This window comes from Rhipicephalus microplus, chromosome 2, assembly GCF_043290135.1.
Source record: "Rhipicephalus microplus isolate Deutch F79 chromosome 2, USDA_Rmic, whole genome shotgun sequence".
Lineage (NCBI taxonomy): Eukaryota > Metazoa > Arthropoda > Arachnida > Ixodida > Ixodidae > Rhipicephalus > Rhipicephalus microplus.
In genome coordinates, this window is record NC_134701.1 from 258,051,390 (window position 1) to 258,072,862 (window position 21,473).

General features: G+C 47.8%; 1 protein-coding gene across 1 annotated transcript; it reads left to right on the forward strand.

Moving 5' to 3' along the window:
* Positions 1–5,077: 5,077 nt before the first annotated feature.
* LOC142794682 (uncharacterized) lies at positions 5,078–19,360 on the forward strand. Its single transcript, XM_075885928.1, has 3 exons — positions 5,078–5,638; positions 18,479–18,697; positions 18,758–19,360. Exons 1-3 carry the CDS (start codon positions 5,078–5,080, stop codon positions 19,358–19,360), a joined length of 1,383 nt encoding a protein of 460 aa, XP_075742043.1.
* The last annotated feature ends 2,113 nt before the right edge of the window (positions 19,361–21,473 follow it).

Consider the following 21,473-nt stretch of genomic DNA (forward strand, 5'->3'; position numbering starts at 1 on the left):
GATTATTCTTAGCTTTCCAGATATGCTTACAGCTGTTCCAATGACACACACATGGTATACGTATTATGTGGCACATGTATATTTATTTTGCCGCGCAACTACTTCGGGATCCGATGAGTTAAGCTTCTCCGCTTTACTGCACCGCTGAGCAGCATTTGCACTCTCCTTCTCCATGGCTATACCACAGTGGCAAACGCCAGTCAGAGGCGCTATCAAGCGGCTCCAGCGCAGTGTCAGATGGTGACTGCACAGGGAAGGCACGCGCGTCGGCGTCCATATGTCTACCAAAGCTATGACAGCACTCTTCTGGAAAGCGCACAGCGGCGGCGGCGAGTCGCGCGCGGCCGCGGCCGAGTGCGAGGGAGGTGCCGGCTCCGGTGCACGACACCACTGATCGTCTGCGCAGCGCATCAAATTGCGCGCACACCGGCGGCTAGCCGCACGCGGCGGTGGCGGAGTATCATTGCGCATGCGCAGACCAGTGCCACGCAGAATTGGCTCAGCGAGGCCAGTGCAGTTAACGCTACAAAAATTTATATTCGTTGGTGTGTGTGCTGCCTATGTATACTTCTTTACGGCGGACTGGTGAAAGCAACAGTTGATATGTTTGCTCGACCACTAATTTTAATTGCGAGTGAACTGAGAAAACAATTTTTTTATTATCGAGTTTGTAGCACAACACCCTCGAGCACATCACCCTCGAGCGCATGATTCGTAGCCGCGACAGCTTAAGACGAAGCCGCATTTAGCTGTGAAGGACGCAATGCTAGAGGAAACAACGCCTCTCTAACATTGTGTACCCGAGTCAGGAAAAGTGGCGCTGAAAAGACGAGTGGGCTGGAGTGGACTTTGGCATAACAAAAGCCGAGACATGCCATAAAATTAGTTCTTCCACCTAGAAACAGGCAAACGCAAAAAATATGTAAATAAACAAATGAAAGTGTCGTATGTCACACCTAAGCTTGTGCTAACACTTATGTGCCTGATCTTTGTACGTAATACAAGACGGTATGTGAAGTGTTGCTGCTGAAAATACAGGCAGACGAGGAAGCACCTGTCTTTGTCTGCCTCGTAGTTGTATGGCAGACTTCATTTTCGTTATTTTGACTTAGTTAAATAATAGTCTTGAAATACGGTAGCGTAGGTTATGTTGCTGTTAAGTATTGTGTATTATTGTGGCAAACGGCGAGAGACCATACATCGCATCTCGAGGCCACCGCCCCCGTTATAAAGCGGTGCCGTCGGCGTCGAAGTTCTTCCGAAAAATTTAATGTATGTGCATCCGCAGTGCCCACTCGGCACCCTGCTTCACGATCTCCTTCTCCACCCGGATTATACTCGGCTGCTATGAAGCAGAACGCCGTCAAAAGCATGGTTACCGCAGACTCCACTTAGCCTACATTGCCAAAGCCGCAGTCAAATAGATCAACAATGGTCGATATCACAACAAGACTACCATAGACACAACTGACACAGTTTCGCCTCTGTTGCAAAAGTCGCAGCGCCATGCTGATTCACAGCGCACCTCGGCATTGCCAGAAGACAAACCTATCCTAATAGTACTTCATTCACTGCTCGACACACCTCAAGCGTTTGTCGGCAGGCTGAAATCACCATACACTGAGGCCGCACAAGAGGTACTGGACGTTCTACTCCCAGTGCTTGCAAGCCTTCAATAGGTATCATGAACCGATGACCTACGGTGGAGCGTGATATGCCTGAAGTCCTGCGCCCAATACCATCGAACGCAGCAGTCTAGTTTAGGCTCACCTGTTTTTTTTCTCTCTTCTTTCTATCTCTCTCTTTTCAGCCCTCAATCCCCTTCCCCCGTTGTAGGATAGCAAACTGGATGCGCGCCTAGTTGACCTTCCTGCCTTTTCTTCCTCTATTTCCTCCTTCCTCATTCTTCCTTCTTCCACTATGGTATGCATGCTATGACCTTGCGCAATACACTATTAATTGTTAGTATCGCTGTGTCCTCGTATTTAATTGCACTAAACTTCACAGCCCATAGATGATTCTTCTAAATGCACCTCTTACATGCAAAAGGTATTGGCTATACTAGCGTGATAAAATAATGTTTTTCTAAGCTAGAGCCATGGAAATGTCGTGAATACCTTCGCACTTTTCAAAGCCGCATAATATGTACACGTCGAGTGCATGTGCGCCTGGGAAAATTAAAAATGAATGAACCAAAGTTGCAGCATTTTGTCGGGAGAAATTTATGAGTGTCACAGGCGACACAAGTGCGTCGCCAATAATCTAATTTACCGGCCCAACAGCGATCGCTTGGAAGACAGGGAGCATCACCTCCACGTTTTTCAAAGAACCTGTTGTCATTTTAAAACGCTAAAATGTATTACAACAAAACATAAAAAATATCAGTAAACCATAATAGAGATGCGGAAGCATCCTGTATCTGCTTTCAAGCTCTTCTTCGGTGCAGGGTAGCAAATCAGATACTTGTTTTCCCAGTTATTAATCTCCCTGCCTTTCATCATACCACTTCTGTCTCTGTCTTGGCTCCTTCAAGGGTGATGGCAGGAAAATTTCAAACCTATAGGCATTTTCAAACAGAACTGAAGGAAACAGAGTTCCATGTGCAGCCATTTAATCAGCTTCAGAAGAAATGGCGCAGGCGTGTTTCAATACGTTATTTTGTTCTAATACAGTTGCAATTGAAGTCTCCCGGAATTTTCGAACAACACGTTGAGTACCATATCAATTTCTGAGGTACTGTTACTTTCAGGTGAGCACAGCAAATAGAGCAGAAGGTCGAAACTGAATCGCTTTCCAATGATGACAATCCCAGCGAACACTGCATCCGGATAAGAATTCAAGGTAATTTGAACGATGAACGTTAGCTACTGCGTCCAGTCGACGTACGTTGAACAGTTTCCTTTGCAAGGCAAACTAACTATACCAACCGTGCACATATGCGACAGATGTGCATACGACAACGTGACAAGCTACCGCGCTTAGTGTGTAATTGCTTGTCCCGATAAATCATTACGTTCCAAAGAACAACAAACTTACAGTTTAGTAGAGGGGACATAGCAGAAAATAATAAAGTTAGATTACTACCATGCGACGATAGCTCATAATGCGGCACATGGATTCCTGCCAGAAGGTTTGAATCGTGTTCGTTGAGAATGCAAGCCTGCACGCATCAGAGAGACAGACTCTGAAGGTAGCTTTACAACTTCAACGGGACTCCAACTTGAAGTGGAGACATATTAAGGGCTCAATGCAAATCAGCACCAATTTTTCACTCGCAACAAAAGCGCTGTTAACTTTCTTGCAGGCCACGAGCCTGATCAAAACTTTGCGAATAGTGCATTCTATGTGTATGCGGATGTATGCGCAATCTGTTTATCATGATTCATTCCCCAGCACCTGTTGTAGCATGTCAGGTGACTTAACAGGCAAACATCTTCACTTTTTAATTAAAATATTGCTTGTTTCTCGCTCTCGAACGCAATATAGGAGGACATTGCCTAAAGTGGCGAGTCCAATACACAGGCTTTGTTCTGTGTAGAATGCTTCGCATTGTGCTTTCCGTGCCATTGCTTGTGCCTTCTAATTTTTCATTCTTACGCATTCTTCCCTCCTTCACTCCACCCTAAACTCCACTTGCAGCAGCGTTCGGAAGCGTGACGAGGTTAGACGGAGAAATACGACCTAGGGTGACACCAAAAAGACTTTACTCGCATTCTCAAATAAGCATTTCTGTTTTACATATATACAAACGAATTTGCAAGGTACGCCAAAGCCGGATGTGTTTTCACGGTTTTCCAGTGAACAATCGACAAAAAAACTAAGGAAAACGAAAAGTATGCCAGTGAGTAGTGTAAGCATCGTGCTTGGCATGCGTTTTGCGGCTTTGGAATACGTGCATTCTGAACATTGCTCCAGCCTTGCCTTTTTCTTTTTAGACTTTTTTTGGGTGCGTGTCTATATTGCTGCTCTTCAAGCGCTCTCATTGTAACAAATGACTCACCTAATGCGGTAATAGGCTGCGCTGCGTCGTGTCGCCACTACTGCTCGAGTATGATGTTTTCCTTGCTTTGATTTCAAGATAGCTCAGCCTTCTTTATAAGGCGCCACTCCCGTTGGTGCCTCAGCGAAGAAGGGTCACCTGCGTGCCCACTCCAGCGACCGTTCCGGGTTGAAAGACCGCAATGTGATTCATAACAGCCCTTGTAATTTTCAAGCGGACGCTGTTTCTGAGATCAATGCATTGGATTGTTCGGGGGGTGTATACTAGGTAAAAAATAGAGAAACAGAGATGCAAGGAAAGACAGGGAGGTTAGCCAGGCGGACGCCCGGTTTGCTACTCCACACTGATGGAAGAGATAAAGGAGGAAGAGATAGAAGAAAAGAGAAAAGAAAGACGCACAAAATCACAAGCACACTTGGGGGAGCACATCCAGTCTACAGGATGTTGTTCAGATTTGTCTAGTTCAGAGACTTCAGTAGTGCTTTCGTTGCATTCCTTCACTATTGAGCACACGTCCAAGTTCCTAGAAGCATCGAAAAGAGTTACCTCTACAAGTTTGAATATTTGCTGAAACTGCCGCTACCATCGCAACTTTCTCGCTCTGATGCGACGCTGTTATGTCACTTTTAGTTGGGTGTTGCATTCATAAAGGGCATACTTGTTTCGCATTGGTATGACGGATACCTCTACATGAGACTTCTGTGGAAGTGAAGATACCACTGAACACGTCCTGCACAACTGCCCTCGCTGTAACGCCCTGCAATGTCCATTTTGGAACGTTTTGTACCAACTGGACTGCAGACCATATAATGTGCAGGTAAATGATTAAATTATGCACTATGTCCAAGCAAGGTAATTAACACAATCTCCCCTCTCCCCATTTGTGCTAAGGTTCTTGTTTTCCTGGGGCACTCCTGGTTCTTGATTGATATATATGTGGGGTTTAACGTCCCAAAATTGAGGAAGAAGAAATGATCACAGAGAACAGCTCCAGCGTTCAGCTCTCAAAGTTTTCTCGATTTTCTCTGCGACTTCTGCAATCTGAGACAAGAACACTGGGGGACGTGGTCCAATAAAATGGGCGATCAAAAGCCCACCCAGCTTCCAGGCCCTGGACCGCCTCATCAGGGTGCGTCCGATGTGAGTAACCGCTTCGGCCCCAACGTGGGGCACAGTTATGCTTCTGATGGCTCTTCAACCGAAGACATGGCCTCAGACAGTGATTTCAACCCTGTTCCAAGCCACCGTCTGAAGAGAAAGATGAGAAGGACGTCGCCGACCGGTCGACAGGCATCGAAAAAGGCGAGTAGCATGTGGTCCTTCACAATCTCGTACATGCCGACAACGACGACAGACGTCCTGAACACTCTAAATAGGCAAAGCTTGTCGGAGTATTTTGAACGTATCGCACCTGGCCAGGTTAAGGAGATACGTGTATATAGCCGCAAGAACATCATGTCGGTGGATGTTACTTCGAAGGCTATACTGGACACGGTGAAGGCCATCGTCCAGTTGGGAAACATTCCAGTGCGCGCGTTTTCCGCGTACGACAAGGCAACTACGATAGGCGTCATTTATGATGTGGACGAAGAGATTACAGACTCAAGCCTCGAGAAATTGCTTTCTTCGACGGCTCCTGTAATTGGTTTTCACCGCTATGGACGGTCGCGTTGTGTGAAAGTAGTGTTCGAGTCCGAGTCATTGCCTACTCACGTCAAGGTTGGATATGTACGTCATCCGGTAATCCCTTATGTGCCGAGGCCTCTACAGTGCCATAAATGTTTGAAATTCGGGCATGTCAGTGCAGTTTGTAAGGGTGTGGTAACTTGCAAACGATGTGGTGGACCTTATGACGATGGCAACTGCAACGCTGCCACAAATTGTCCGAACTGCACGGGCGCCCACGACGCAACCTCAAAGGACTGTCCTCAAATGAGGAACCAAATAACTATCATGAAGAAGATGGTTAGGGACCACTCCACACACAGAGAAGCTGCAAGGGCTGTCCGGCGCAGTACACGTCGTTCACGAAACCGACGCAAACGAAGGAGCAGTGCTAACAGAGTTGAAGAACTGACATCAAATGTCCAGGCTTGACCTTCTCGTCGTTTGCCTTTACCGGCCAGAAATGAATATGTCAGTGCTTCCGTACCTTTACAGCCGACGAATGGACGAGCCAACCCACCGGCCCGTACTACTTCGGAGTGGCCTTATTTACCATCAAGACCCACGTGTATGCCTTCCACGCATAATGCTGCTGAATGCAGCGAGCAGGACGACAAGATGGGTAATAATGACATCAAGAGTATGCTTAGAAATTTGATGGGTTCAATGAGCAAGATCCTTAGTGGTCTAAACACTCCGGCAGCTAAAGCTGCTGTCCAGTTATGAGGTGCTGGAGTCACTTCTTGTTGTTCTTCAGTAAGCGAACATGGCCTCGATGTTCGAAGATCGCATGGGGCAGACGCTTGTTATGCAGTTGAATGCTCGTGATTTACGTGGTCGTCTCTCCGATCTCAGACAGCGGGTATTGAAATACCAGTTCCCAGTTATTGTCATCTGCGAAAAAAACATGGATTCTACATTTCGTTTGTCTGAGTACGTCCAGCTTTGGTCTCGCAGTGATCACCGTGCAAGCAAGGTGCTAGTTTGTGTACGCCGCGATATGACGTACGTGCGACATCACATTCTGTCGCATACAACGAATCATTACGTTTGCTTGACTATAAAGTATAATAGACGCACGTTGTCAGTTATCGGAGGATACATTCAGCCAAGTGCGAAGATGGACTGCTTTCACCTTAGGTCTGTGCTTCAGGCTGCTCAGATCCACCACATTGTCATTGGAGATTTCAACCCTCATCATCCCCTCTGGGGTAGTACAGTAATGAAGGGACCGTGCCAGAGATTTGTGCGACTTCGTGTGTAATTTTGAACTAAGGGTGCTGAACGAAGGATCGCCCACTTTTATTCGGGGTACTTCTTACAGCAGCTGCCTCGACATTGCAGTTGTATATAGGAGTCTCCTGTCTTCTGCAGCTTGGTCCACGGATATAGAGACTCACGGTAGTGATCACTTGCCTACATATGTTCAGTTTAGGTGGTACTGCCGTTCAGCCACTCGCTGCGTTCATCAGACAGACTGGCGTCTCTTCAAGTCATCTGTGAAAACCAGCTGTCAGCGCACTACTACACCATCCGAAGTAGAAGAGATCATTTCTTCGTCCCTGCGTGACACAAGACAAGTTACCATTCCGCTGCAAGGATCAGCTATAGACTTGCAGTACGAGGCCCTACGTGCTATCCGTCGCCGCGCAGAACGGCGATACAGAAGAACAAGATCACCGTCAGACCTCCCAGCCTGTCGTCAAGCTCAAGGACACGTTTTTCGGCATCTAAACAAGCTGGACAGGTGTCACACCCAGTTCCGTTAATTAGGGAGGCGATCGCCGGGCTAATTCAAAGGGCCGAAGTATCGGCCCCCCGAACCACACCACGAAAGCGTGGACGATTTAGAAGTGGTCCTTTTTGGCGCGCCAGCGGACGCCGGCTGTGGCCCAAAGAACAAGTCAGAGCCGAGAGTTGATAAACAAACAAAATTATATTCTCAACAATGGCAGATTGAAAACAATACACAAGAATGCACACTCCACAATAGTTACATACAATACGTCACCAAACAAACAACGTCCTACACAGTACAATCAGCCACACTTGAAACAACGGACACAGACAACAATACGCACTACAATGCAGTCGCATGCATTGAACAACCAAGGCACTTAAAGACTAAAGAGATATAAAACCTATTCAGTCCAAAGTCCTTGGAACAAAAGTCTGAATGATACTCTTCCGAGAATCACTCACTCAAAGTCCAGCGTTGTTGTCGTTCCGCGCCCTCGAAGTTTCTCTTCCAGGAAACCTCGCGTCTTCAATTGGCCACTCTCCAAGCTCCAAACTTCTTCGCCCGAACACGTCGGCTTCACTCGCGCAGCTGTCGCCACGCGTCCTCGCTCGATAGCGGTAAACACACACTCTTGCCTGTAGCTCGAGTCGTCACCCCTCAGGTGGAAATCCTCTTCATCTCCTGCTTTGTCTCTACGGACGAAACCTTCGCCGACTACACGGCGGTATACCCTACGCGCTCTGGCGCTAACTTCCGTCTCCTCCTGATCTCTCATCTCGGCTGCTCGGTTAAATACCTTGCGCGCGGCATTCCAGACGGTTCTCGTCCTTTCGTCGGCGCAATACGCAGCGAAAGCTGGGAAGAGGGCGAGACGGTTGGAATGCCCTCTCCGGCCGATGAGTCAACTCGGTATGACCACGCCCCTTTCGTTCTGGAAAAATCGAGTGCTTGCTCGGCCGCCGTTGTGGGGTGAGGAGGTTCGTCGTGAAGCCACGCTTCTGCGGGGAGAGCGCGCGCCCGGGGAGCCTTGGACGTTTGCTTTTTTTTTTTCTTTTGACCTCGCGGCGTTTTTCCCGCCCGTTATCGCAAGAATTTGGCGACGCGCCCGTTTTTAGCGCTCGTTTTGTGACAACAGGCAACGATGCAGGTCGTTCTGCGGTTCTTTGGACCCAACACAGCCTCTCTCTAAAATCTGGCGGATAGTACGAAGTTTACAATCTTCTCCACAACAAATTTGGCCATTCCGTGCGGTGGCTCTTCATCAGGGTCGGAGTGAATTAGAGGTAGCCAAGGACTACTGTAGCCTTGTCGTTTCCACCGCTGACACTGTGACCCAAACTCTTACCGCCACTGTGCCCTCGTGCTTCGACGAACGCCTCGAAGTGCGTTTTACAACGCAGGAACTGGACGCTGCAATTTCACTTTCCCGGCGCTCATCGGCACCCGGGCCGGACGGAATTACGTACACTGCACTTCGACATCTTAATACAGAAGCACGACAGATCCTGTTATCTTACTACAACACCTCCTGGGAGTCAGGAAATGTTCCAGATAAGTGGAAGTGCAGCCGCATAATCGCAGTGCTTAAACCGGGGAAGTGCCCTAATGAGCTTTCATCTTACCGGCCGATGGCTTTAAGCAGCTGCATTGGCAAAGTCATGGAAAGGATGGTATTGTCGAGATTAGAGTGGCTCTTAGAGGGCAATAATCGCTTCCCTGCGTTCATGAATGGCTTTACGAGAGGCCGATCAGCCATTGACGGGGTCATCAGCTTGGTCTCCGATGTTGAACAGGAAAGATGTCGAGGTAGATCAGTGGCTGCTGTTTTTCTTGACATTAAAGGCGCATACGACAATGTCTTACATTATGCCATCCTTGATGCGCTTGAGGATCTAGAAATTGGTGGACGACTATATGCGTGGATCGTGAGCTACCTTAGCGACCGTACCGTGTATATGTCAACAAGCTATGGAGATATAGACCATTATAACATTCACCGTGGTGTTCCCCAAAGGAGTGTTTTTAGTCCGACACTTTTTAACATCGCCTTGATTGGACTTGCTACTGAACTTCCTGACACGTTCAAGGTGAGCACATATGCGGACGAAATCTGCATCTGGGCTTCTGGAGCTACGCGCCCCCAACTGCGTGCTCGACTACAACGTGCAGTGACCATCACAGCAAGATAGCTACGTCGTCAGGGTCTCACACTGTCAACTGAAAAATGCGCAGTGCTTGCATTTACACGAATACAAATGACAAGATGCCCACTAACTGTGAATGGAACAGAAATCCGTGCTGTTGTGCAACACAAATTTCTGGGTGTTATCCTCGACCGGAATCTATCGTGGTCAAAACACGTCACAGCCTTGAAGTCAAAGCTCAAGAGTTTTGTCCACGTTCTTCGGGTCATGGCCGGAGCAAAATGGGGCCCTTCGGAGGCAGCTCTTTTGCAACTGTACCAATCTTTATTCGTAGGGTACTTACGGTACAGCATGCCCGTGCTTTCAAGCATGAAACCCAGTTGTGCGAGCACGCTAGAAAGCACCCAAGCTCAAGGGTTGCGCACATGTTTGGGCTTACTTCAGTGCACGTCAACCAAGGGAACTCTCGCCAAAGCTCGGGCTTGTCCAATCAAAATATATGTGCTCTGCGAGCCTCTTCGAGTCCACCTTCGCCTGTTGACTCAACACAGGCAACATTCCCTATCAGCGCTTCCTGCCAGCCACCGAGACTGCAGTTATTCAAGAGCTATATCGCGGCTCGAGAACATCATACCGCCAAGATTCTCTTCCCCACGTGTTCCTGAGACACCTCCGTGGCTCCTGCCTAGACCACTTTTCATACTTCAGATTCCTGGGATTATGAAGAAGTCCCTTGTATCATCAATCGGCCTAAAGCAACTTACACTGCAGCACATTTATACTATGTACGACGGTGTGGCACACGTATATACTGATGGATCTACCACATCGCGTACCTCCGCCGCAGTTAGTTATGTTGGGTTTTGTGGCGCAAGAGCAACTAAGGCTATGCTGCGCCAGACTCATGGTGAGAATACTTACAGCGGACAGGGCTATGACAATGACTCTGAAATGTCTTGACGGCGATGACACATGGGATATGATGAGCGGTGAAGCATGGCTGTATAAAGGTTAAAAGGATTGGCTCCGTAAACGCGTGAAGTATATATCTCTTCTAAGATTATGTGTGTGATTCTCGGGGTGATCAATGTGTATGATTGGTGTATGAGGTTATGTTAAACCGTAACGGCTTTTGCATAGCACTAATGCCATACCCGTGTGCTTATCGGGTCCATCGTCCGCTGCTCCGGTGTACTTGGGGATGGGAAGGTCAGTAGATGCTTCTGAAATGATGCTGGTCGACGCGTAATGCTAGGCGCTTGCACGGTTGTCCATGTGTGGTCAGGGTGTAATGCGGAGAACTGTGTTGATGATGAGCGACTGATGAAGGGGCTGGCAGGTCTTCGTCCTGTCGACTCGTGTGACGCTATGATGAATGGGAGACGTGGCCTGGCTCATACGCCATGTTTATTCCATCTCACTTCCTTTCCTTCTCTGGCTTTACCAACAATCGCTACCTTATTACGTTATATATATACGTTGGCAGTCGCAGAAAACTTCGCCTTTCAACACAAGCTGCTCTATTTGCGGCAGCAAACGTTAGCACACATCACTACAGAGACCACTTAGCTGACGATTACGTTGCTTTAGCTGTTCACGTTAGAATGAGGCAGCTTACTGGATCGTTCAGTCACAGGGGCAATACCTGTAGCTTTTCTACATGCTTTCCCAAACAAGAAGACAGACACGGTAATCCCGTGCATCGGGATGTCTATGCTAAAATTCATTTTCCCAACGCAGAGCCACCTACAATAGCTCGAGGTGGTGCATTCGTGGATGCATCGCGACGTCGTTGAATTTCAGACACGGCGGACATTTTTGGTCCTTTTATATTTTTCTGCATGTTCTTTTCTTCCCTCTCGAACACATGAGTGCGTACTTAAAAGAAAAACTGCTGGTGTAGCCCGAGCGCAACATTGGCGCAATTACTTCCGCTAAGTGCATCCAACATGGCTAATTACTTTCCCTATTTAGCCCACTCTTGTAGGCAGCCCGGCCATGACACAGCGTGCCATGACACTCTTTTTGTGTATGGAGACTTCTATTAGGAAAAACTTCGCGGCTGAATTTAGTTATGTATTTATTTAGTTAGTTATTCATCGTCACATGAGGAGGTGATCCCACGTGACATTCAAGAAGGACGCACGCGACAGTTTACTGCAAACTGCTTTACACTAATTTCCTGTCTGTTTTGCCAGTTCTTGTTAGTTGCTGCCTTAAAAGGTGCGCTGTACTTGTAAAACTTAAACGAAAACTCCTAACACTCAATTCCAAGCGAAAGTTTGAAGAACCTCTGGTGCTGTGTAATTTTAATCACGCCGCAGCTGTGTAAACTCGAAATTGTTTGTATGTACACTTCGAATTGCAAACTACTTACATGACAAAACACGTGTCAACAAAGTTTTGCTCTTAGAGCTAATACTGCCATTTAAAGCATGTACTTGGCTGTGTTCATACATGTTTCAAACTTTTTTTTTTCACCGCTAATGATCGTAAACTAAAATCCCACTTTCTCAGGCCGTTTTGAAGTTTTCTTCATCTCGAACACTTTTTCAAATGTTAAAGCACGATTTACAGGCGTACTAACTCGAAGGAAAAGGAAAGAAAGGAAAAACTTTATTTGCAAGGGTTTGGGACAGGGGTCATGAGCTTGATGGGTGGGGCCCCGAGTCCAGGGCTCCACTGGCTGCCGCCGTCTGTCGGACGTGTCGCAGAAGTGCAAGCTGCACCTCTGGGTCAGAGCTGGCGAGCTGTGCCTCCCATTGCTCGAAAGTATTACAAAGCTTGTACTGACCTAAAAAGGTATCTAAATTTGGTGGTCATTTTAGGCATCCCCACGAAATGTGGTAGAGCGATGGCGAGCCGCCACACCACGAACAAGCATGCCCATACAGCGTTGGAAAAATTTTGTGTAACCTTTGAAGATTGGGAAAGACTCCCGTTTGAATTCGGCGGAGGTCAATCGCGTCCTCCCCTTCTAATGATTTGGGGGGGGGCGCTGTATTTTTGTCGCATGCCTCGCTGGTTAGCAAGAATTTCGCGAGGGGCCATTCTAAATAGATCATTATCCTCCTCGATAGCTTCCTTTTGGAGTGTTTCAAAGGATTGAATGTGCTGTCGAAGCTCTGCTCCGTTCGTGAGCCCTCGAGCACAAGCGTCAGCACTTTCGTTCCCCTCCAGGCCTGCTTGTCCTGGACACCAGATCAGTCTGTATTTGTTCGTCAAGCTCCCGCCTAAGAACTTGCTTATTTTTATCGGAAGGCGGCCTCTTAAAAAGAAACGGCACGCTTCCTGCGAGTCGGAAATGATAATTGTCGGCGATTCATCTCTGTGTTCCTGCGCTTTGATTGCAAGGGCAATGGCAAAGCATTCCGCCTTGGCGATCGAGGACGTGTACAGTGATGCACATGTCACCATGCAGTTGTCGTTGCTAAGTACCGATGCAACTGACCGTTTAAAATTGTACCTTGAAGCGTCCACATACAAAACATTTGATTTGTTTTTGAATGTTTTTCGGAGCCATCGCACTCTCTCCTCTCTGCGCTTTCTGTTTGTTTTTACGTCCATGTTCTTGGGCAGCGGTGAGATCGAGATCTTGCTGTGGACGGGATCCGGGATTTCTACATGAACCTCGTCCATGTTCTGGGGGTATGGCGAAAAGCCCACCCTAGAAAGTATCTCTCTCCCCGCTTTCGTTTGACTTAGACGATTTCTCTGCGCAGTCAGTACCGCTGTCTTTAGCTCAGGGTATGTATTATATATACCGAGGTCCAAAAGCTTTTGGGTTGGTGTGCTTACCGGTAGCTCTATGGCCACTTTGTAGGGGCCCCTAAATATAGACTCGATGGTTTCTTCTTTTGATTTGTTTAACACGTGGAAAGGTAGATTATAGGTAACCTTACACAGTACAAGTGCCTGTACTAATCTAATTGTGTCTCCTTCATTCATGCCCTGTTTGTGGTATGTTATTCTATGGATCATTCGTGCAACTTGTTTCGTGGCTGATTTTAATATGTTTATTGTATGATTCGCTCGTTCATTAATTTGAACCCAGTAACACAGAATACGTGCGACGGTCACCTCACGTACTTTGAAACCTTCAATGTTTATGTCAATGCTTCCGTTACTTTTGTATCTTTTTCCATGTACCCTGACAATTTCAGATTTTTCTGACGCACAGCTGAGCCCGCTTGCCTTCGCAAAGTTTTCAACTACTGTTGCAGCCTCTTGAAGTGTCTGCTCTTTGTTAGCTAGAGATCCACGCGTTGCCCGTAGGGTGATATCATCCGCATAGAGAGTGTATCCTAACTGCGGAACTCCATCCAGAGCTCGCGTGTGTCCTAACATGGTGATATTAAAGAGCAGGGAAAGAGGATGGCTCCTTGAGGGGTACCTTTGTTTGGCATCTGAAAAGCGTCTGACGTGACTTGTGCTACGCTTATTGAGGCCCGCCTTTCTGTGAGGAATGCCTTGATGTAATTGTAGGTGTTTGTCCCACATCCCATGTTGTTTAATTCTATTAGGATGACCTTATGCGAGATATTGTCGAATGCTCCTTTCAAATCAAGGGCTAGTATTAGATGTTCTCCTCCTGTAGGTATATAGCTCAAAACTTCCTCTTGTAATAGGAGAAATGCGTCTTGAGTGGAGAGGCCATTGCGGAAACCCAGAATTGTGGCTGGAAAAAGGCCAATGTACTTTATAAAGTTTTGGAGCCGATTATGAATAACCCTTTCAAAAAGCTTTCCCATGCATGACGTCAAATATATGGGCCTGAGTGCCTGCAGGGATGGCTTCTTCCCGGGTTTCGATATCGTAATAATTTTGGCTCTTTTCCATTCCTCGGGTATCTTCCCTTTGAGCCAATAGTGGTCATTAAAATGGTTTGTCAGTGCCTTTATAACCTTATCGCTGAGGTTCCTTATTATTGCATTTGTGATTTGATCTGAACCAGAGGCAGAATTTCTCTTGGCTGCTTGGGCAGCCGCAAAGACCTCTTCCGTGGTGATTGGGGCGTCGAGTCTCTCGTTTTTCGCACCCGTGTACTGCATTTCAATACTGCAACCATCGGTATTTTCTCCTATGTATCTGTCCTTAAGTGCTTGTATTAACTCCTCCTCTGTGCCCAGAAAATCATGCATTATTCGTTGTAGTGTTCTGTTCAAGGCCGATTTTGATTTTTCTGGGTCAAGCATGTTCCTTAGGATGGCCCAAGTTTTTGCAGTGCTCAGAGTGTCCTGTAGTGAACTGCAGAACTGGATCCATCCTTCAGTTGCAATTTTGTTAGTGTATTGATTTGCCTCTTCTCCTAAAGCAGCGATTCTGCGGAGAAGGTTCCGATTGAGTCGCTGGTTTTTCCACCTTTTCAGCATACGGCGCCTGCTTTCCCACAGGTGGAGCAGGTGCCTGTCGACTGCAGGAGTCTCTGCTGTTCTTGCGATACGTTTAGATGTTTGTTTGTGAATTGAGATTATGTACTCTGACCCTTCCCCAATCGACTCCGGTACAGAGTCGGGTGAGGCATCACGTCGTCTGTATCTTTCCCAGTCAGTGATCACCACGTCTCCTATGACAATGCGTAGTTTTGGAGTTGAGAGGGAAATATTGATTATGTAGTGATCGCTGCCGAGATTCTCTTCCAGGTTTGTCCAGTTAGCGTCGTTAACATTACGTGTGAATGTCAGATCTGTGAACGTGTCTCGACTTACGCTGTTACCCAGCCTCGTAGGTGTTGTGGGTAGAGTAATTAAGCTCAATCCTAGTTTGGATATGGCGTGTTCGAGACGTGTTCCTTTAGGGGAATCTCTCGAATAACCCCATGTGGTGCTGGGTGCATTAAAGTCCCTCAATACCACAAGTCGATCTTTCGCCCCTGCAATACCGACGACATTTTTAAGCGGTGCACCAAAGTCCTCGTGTTTCTCTTTGGGAGGGCTGTATATATTTAATATTACGGTTTTCACTTTGCCTCTCTTCAGAGGTAGAAGGGTGTTTATCTGATGATTTATCCGCAGACTTCCTATGAGCTCAACCTTTGCTGCAATACTTTTGCTAACCAGCCAGGCTACGCGGGGATAATTTGGATCTTGCAAACAATAATATCCCTGCAGTTTGACCATCTTGGGACCAACCTTTTGCAGGCATATTACGTCTGGCTGAATTGGTACCGAGATCATGTAATTTCGGAGTACTGCGGCGCACTTGTGAAAAGTGCGACAGTTCCACTGCCAAATCTCTAAATGTTCTACACTTTTTATATTATTTTTGGCCATGCTGCATGGTCATATCCATGCTGTCAAGGCCCGCTTTGGATGGTTTGTCAATACCTGGGGCGGACATGGAGCGTTTGTTTAGTGCCCTCTGCAAGCCTCTCACAGCATCGTTAACATACTGCCTCTGAATTTTCAGTTCTTCTACGACAAACGTTTTCATTTCCGCCATGAAATCACCTAGAAGTTTATGTAAAGTAGCTATGCTTTCTCTGTTTGCTTGAAGCTGCGTCTGCACTCGCTTTACTAGTTCACTGCTTTCTGATTGATTAGCGAACGAGTCTTCGTCTATCGTTTCCGCGCTCGTTTCTGCACTATCCTTCATGTGGGCTAGGCGCTCTCGCGCCTCTTTATTGCTCACGGTGGGGTTGCCTATCGACCCTGGGTTTTGTATTTTCTTAATTGCATTTTCTAATTTAATTTCCATTGACGAGAGGGCCATTTTATACTCTTTCCGCTCCGCAGTCATTTGATTTCTAAGCTGTTAATTTCTTGTGTTAATCTTTTGTTCTCCTTTAGAATTTTCCTATACTGTGGGCTATCAGTTGCAGGAACATTGGGAGGCACTGGACTCGCCCAGCTCACCTTGTTTGGTTGGTGTTTTTGTACGTCCTGCGTACTAAGGCCAGTGATTGCTGCTACTGCTTCTTCTTTCCTGGCATGGGCGGAGCTTGTTTCCAAGCTGCTGCTCGGTGTTTTCTTCAAGTTTCGCTTGCCAGGGGCCTCCGCAGGCTTGCTAATATTCCGCTGTTGCGGGGTCTTTGACGATGATCTCGATCTTGATCGTGATCTGGAGCTGGATCTAGATGCCTGCCGCGTCTGGAGCGTCGCTTCCTTTCGGTCTGAGCTGAACCAACGAGGAGGTTTCTGCTGGTGTTGCTCGAATCGCGGGAAATCCTTCTCGGCGTAGGTACACTATGTTTGTCTTCGAGGCGTCTCCACTCGTGATTTTCGGGGGGCCCCATTTTTTAGTTTCTTTTTGCATGATTTGTCTCTTGTAGCATGCTCTTCACCGCATATGTCGCAGTTCAAGGCACATTCATGTTCTTGAGTAGGATCACACGTCCCACACTTGGAGCACACATTGGCGTTTGGAGTCGGGCACACGTCGGTTCGGTGTCCAGTTGATCGACAAATCTTGCAAACCTGTACGGTAGGCTTGTATGAATAACAGATCGCCTCTGCACCCATAAAATAGACACACCTAGGGAGCACATCACCCGTAAAAGTTATTATTGCTGACTTTGAAGAGCCCAGCATTCTGACTCTCTCTATCATCGCCCCTTGTGTCCGTATTCGTAGGTTTGCCATCAGGTCGGCCTGAGTGGTTCGGGGCGGTAGTCCGTGAACGATGCCTCGCAGCACGTATTCTGGGTCGGCCACGTACGCATTGAAGGGGTGAATCCATCCTCTTATTTTCAATTGGTTGATCTCTCTCAGCCTGCCCGCCACTTGTTCGTGTGGCGTGGACAATATTATGATGTTCGATCTGGGGTGGACCTGCAGCAAAAAACTTTCTCCTCCAAAGCTGTTCTGGCAGGCCTCTATCACTGCCTTAGAGAGCTCATATCCAAATAGATTTTTCACTGTGAGGCCCTTGTGCGGCCTCAGGATAACCTTTATGTCTTCCTTTGGAAGGGGCGTCGGTGCTCGGCGTTTTCTGTGCTGGAAATCCCGCTTGACTCGGCTGTCCCGTGCTGCGTCGGCAAGCAGATGGCCTGCTGACTTTTCGTTTTTCTTCTCTAGTCCCTTCTCGGGTTTTTTCTGGCTTTTTTTAAGGTTCTGTTTTCTACTGCGTGAAAGGACAGTGTGCCAGCCGTCCCCCGTCCAAGTAAGAGCCAGACCCGCGTCGTCATCATTCTTGTTATCGAGAGATGCGGCGCTGGGCGCTCGCGCGTCGTTACTTGGTTCCTCATTTGACGAGACGCTACTCGCGTCGCTCGGTTGATTCTCCGACACCAGAGATGCGCCGGGAGGGTCTTCGTCAACGTCCATGTAGACGAATTTCTAGGCATCCTTATGCATGCATGCTCAGTAGAAACAGGGGAATGGGCCGACCTCCGTTTTCCTCTGCGCAAGACGCATAGTCCGAAAAGGAGGTTAAATGGCACTCACCATTGACTTCCAACTCGGTCAGAAAATGTCAGAAAAGACATTTTAGATGCGGAGCATCTAATACTCGAGGCTTGTAGTGCGGCGCCGTCCGCAAGCTTCCTCCTCCTTCTTCCACCATCTGTGCATCTCTTCCTCCTCTACACACCGCGCGCGCTTCACTCCTCCACCATCTGTGCACCCTTCCTCCTCTACACACCACGTGCGCTTCTCCTCTTCTCGAACATTCGCTAGCTGTATAATGTAGCGCGCATGCGCCGTCACGCTTCGAGAACATCGGCAGCTGACGCACGCAAATGCGCCGTCGCGCTTCGAGAACATCGGCAGCTGACGCGCGCGCATGCGCCGTTGCGCTCCTCCCCCTTCTCGAACATTCGACAGCTGACAGTGCATGCGCCGTCGCGCTGTATATATACTCAAGGTTGGTGCTCGCTCACTCAGTTGCCGCTCGTCGGTTGGTTTGTACGGCGCGTCGACGTCCGAGGTCGCAATGATCGACGTCCCTTCGACCAGCGCCGGCCAAAGTGTTGGCGGAACCGCAACCAAGTCGTCGTCCGAAGACAAGGCAGCGCGGAGAAGAGCTCGCGACGCCGAACGTAAACGTCGGCGTCGAGCGGAAGATGCTCAACTTAGAGAACGTGAAGCCGCTGAGAGACATCAGCGTCGAGCAGCAGCACCGGATTCGGCCGCTTTGAAACGTAAGCGTCGACAAGAGGACCCGGACTTTCGAAAACGGGAAGCCGAGTGCAAGCGTCGGCGACGAGAGGCCGATCCCGATGCTGCCCGTGAGCGCAAGCGCGCCGAGGTAGCGGCGTGGCGCGCCAAGCAGTATGCCACGCCCAACGCTCGCTTCAAGCGCGACTTCCTCGACCGAAGCTTCGGCCACACCTGCAAGGTGTGTGATCGTCTTTGGTTCGATAACAACTTAACTCGGATCGGCAACATTCAGAACAACTCCAAAGCGTTGTCGGTTCTTTGCGATACGTTTGGAAAGGGCACCGACTATGCCGACTACGTCGTGTGTGCTACGTGCAAGCAGTCGTTGATTGCCGGTCGAGTTCCCTCGGCTAGCGTGAGTTACGGCTACCGCTACCCGCCCCGACCCGAACATCTACCCGAGTTGAACGCGGTTGAAGAACGACTCATCGCTCCTCGACTCCCGTTCATGAGTATACGACACTTGACTCACGGTAACGGACAGTACGGAATCAAGGGCCAGATCGTGACCGTTCCCATCCAAGTTCCCACTGTCGTTAGGTGCTTGCCTCGCAACATCCCCGACGACGCGGCCATCGACGTTCACATCAAACGAAAATTGGTGAGCAAGTCGACGTATAAGCACGGTTTGGTCAAGCGCAGCAACATACACGCTTGGCTCAAACACTTGGAAAACACTCCGCTGTACAAACACCTCAACGTTCAAATTTAACACCCCTCCTACAACCACGTTAACCAATTTAGCCAGCGACCCAAGTAAGTCGCAATTTAACACCCCATTTCACAACCACGTTAACCAATTTAGCCATCGACCCAAGTAAGTCGCACTTTAACACCCCGTTAACCAATTATATGCTCCGCATCCTCCTCAGTGTTCCCCCGAGGGAAGCTGCGGTCAATTTTTTTTGTCAGAAAACTCGGTCAGAAAATAGTGGTGAGCCAGTCGACGCACCCGTCGCCGCACCGCGCCCGGCTTAGCGTCCAGGCGCCGCCGACCGAAGCCGGTGATACGGTAAGCTGCGTTCGTGCACGTCGTATCTTCAAACGTTGATAATTTCTCGTGAAGCTGGTCCAGGTTCCAGATTTTGGTGTTCTTCAAATCCTCGCAACTTCACGGAAAAGATGGCGCACTCTTCAAGAAGACTTGAATGAAATTTCCGCCTGAAGCGTTTCATAAAGCGGAGAGCGATGTGAGCACGTCCTCACCGCCCTACGCCACCTAGCGGATCCCTACTAACTCGAAGTTTTTTTGGGTAATATGCCAGAAGTACCAGCTGAACGATTGGCTAGCATGACAAAATACACGGCAACCGCTTTTTGTGTTAGAGCTAATACTGCCATATAAAGCAGGTACTTGGATGTATTTGGACACGTTTCAAACTATTTTGCACCCCTCTATGGTCGTAAGTGAACTTAAATCTCTTTTTCTCGGGTATTTTAGAAGTAGTATTCAACTCGAAAATACCTTTGAAATGGTAAATCACGCTTTACATACGTTTTAAATGGAAGTTTGTTGGTTATTATGTCAAACGTACCAGCTGAACAATCGGCTAGTATGACGAAACACATTGCAACGAGCTTTTGTTGTTAGAGCTACTACTGTCATTTAAACAAGTACTTATATGTATTCGGACATGTTTCGAACTTTTTCGCACCCTTTTATGGCTATAAGTTAACTAAAATTCCTCCTTCCCAGGCATTTTTAAAGTTTTCTTCACCTCAACAATAAATTTGAAATCGTAAAGCACACTTTACAGGCCTTCTAACTGGACTTTTTTAAGTAATATGCCATAAAATCACATGAATGATTGGCTAGCAAGCCAAATAAATGGCAACGGCAATTTGTTGTTAAAGCTAATACTACCATTCGAAGCATGTACCATTGGCGTCCAATAAAACCCAAACAGTGACAAGCCTTCGTCATGCGTTAGTCGCTTCTAAGCGCACGTCATCGCCAGGTCCTGATTGTATTACTTATATTTCGTTGGGAAATTTTGGACACAAATCCATAAGAAAACTTTTTAAAGTGCTTATATAACTCCTGGCTCAGTGGCAGTGTTCCCCGAGAAAAGAAAATAAGTCTATTAATACCCCTTCTGAAATCAGGAATATCACCATTGGACTTGACAGCATATCGCCCTATTGCCCTCGCATGCTATCTCGGAAAAGTGATAGAAAGAACGGTTCTATTTCGTCTTGAGGGGTGCTTGGAACGATACACCAACTGCCCTTTCTGCATGACAGGCTTTCGTCGGGGCCGCTCCTCCATCGACTGTGCCCTTGACTTATCGACATTTATTCAGCAAGAAAAAAGTCGCAAGCGTATATCGGTGGCATTCTTTCTTGACGTGAAGTGTGCAAATGATAATGTAGCTCACGTTCACATCCTCACTTTTCTCGAAGCAATGGGTATTGGTGGAAAAATGTTTCAATGAATAAAAGACTACATAACTGGCAGGAGTTTTTTTTTTCTGCAAACAGATGAGGGTAAAACTACTGAACATTACACCTACTGTGGAATACTTCAGGGAGGTGTTTTAAGCCCCAGCTTGTTCAATGTTGCCCTCATTGGTCTGGCGAAGGTTCTGCCAGAGTCGGTGTTCTATTCATATACGCCTATAATATTTGCCTCTGGAGTGCTACAGTTACTCGCCCTGAGGTGCATGCACGAATACAGCGGGCAGCAACCCGCAAAACACCCTACCTCAAGCAACAAGGCCTGACTATATCAACAGTGAAGTGCGCGTTGATTGCGTTTACACGCAAACCAATGACGCCATACTCTGTTTACATAAATGGGCAGAGTGACAAATATTCATGGACGC

What these genes read in the sequence shown, in the direction of transcription:
- LOC142794682 (XM_075885928.1), top strand. Translation starts at nt 5,078, where the DNA reads ATGGGCGATCAAAAGCCCACCCAGCTTCCAGGCCCTGGACCGCCTCAT. An exon ending in TGCTTTCTTCGACGGCTCCT is followed by an intron (nt 5,639 to 18,478) that starts GTAATTGGTTTT and finishes ACCGCAACCAAG; the next exon opens with TCGTCGTCCGAAGACAAGGC. An exon ending in GCAAGCGTCGGCGACGAGAG is followed by an intron (nt 18,698 to 18,757) that starts GCCGATCCCGAT and finishes TGGCGCGCCAAG; the next exon opens with CAGTATGCCACGCCCAACGC.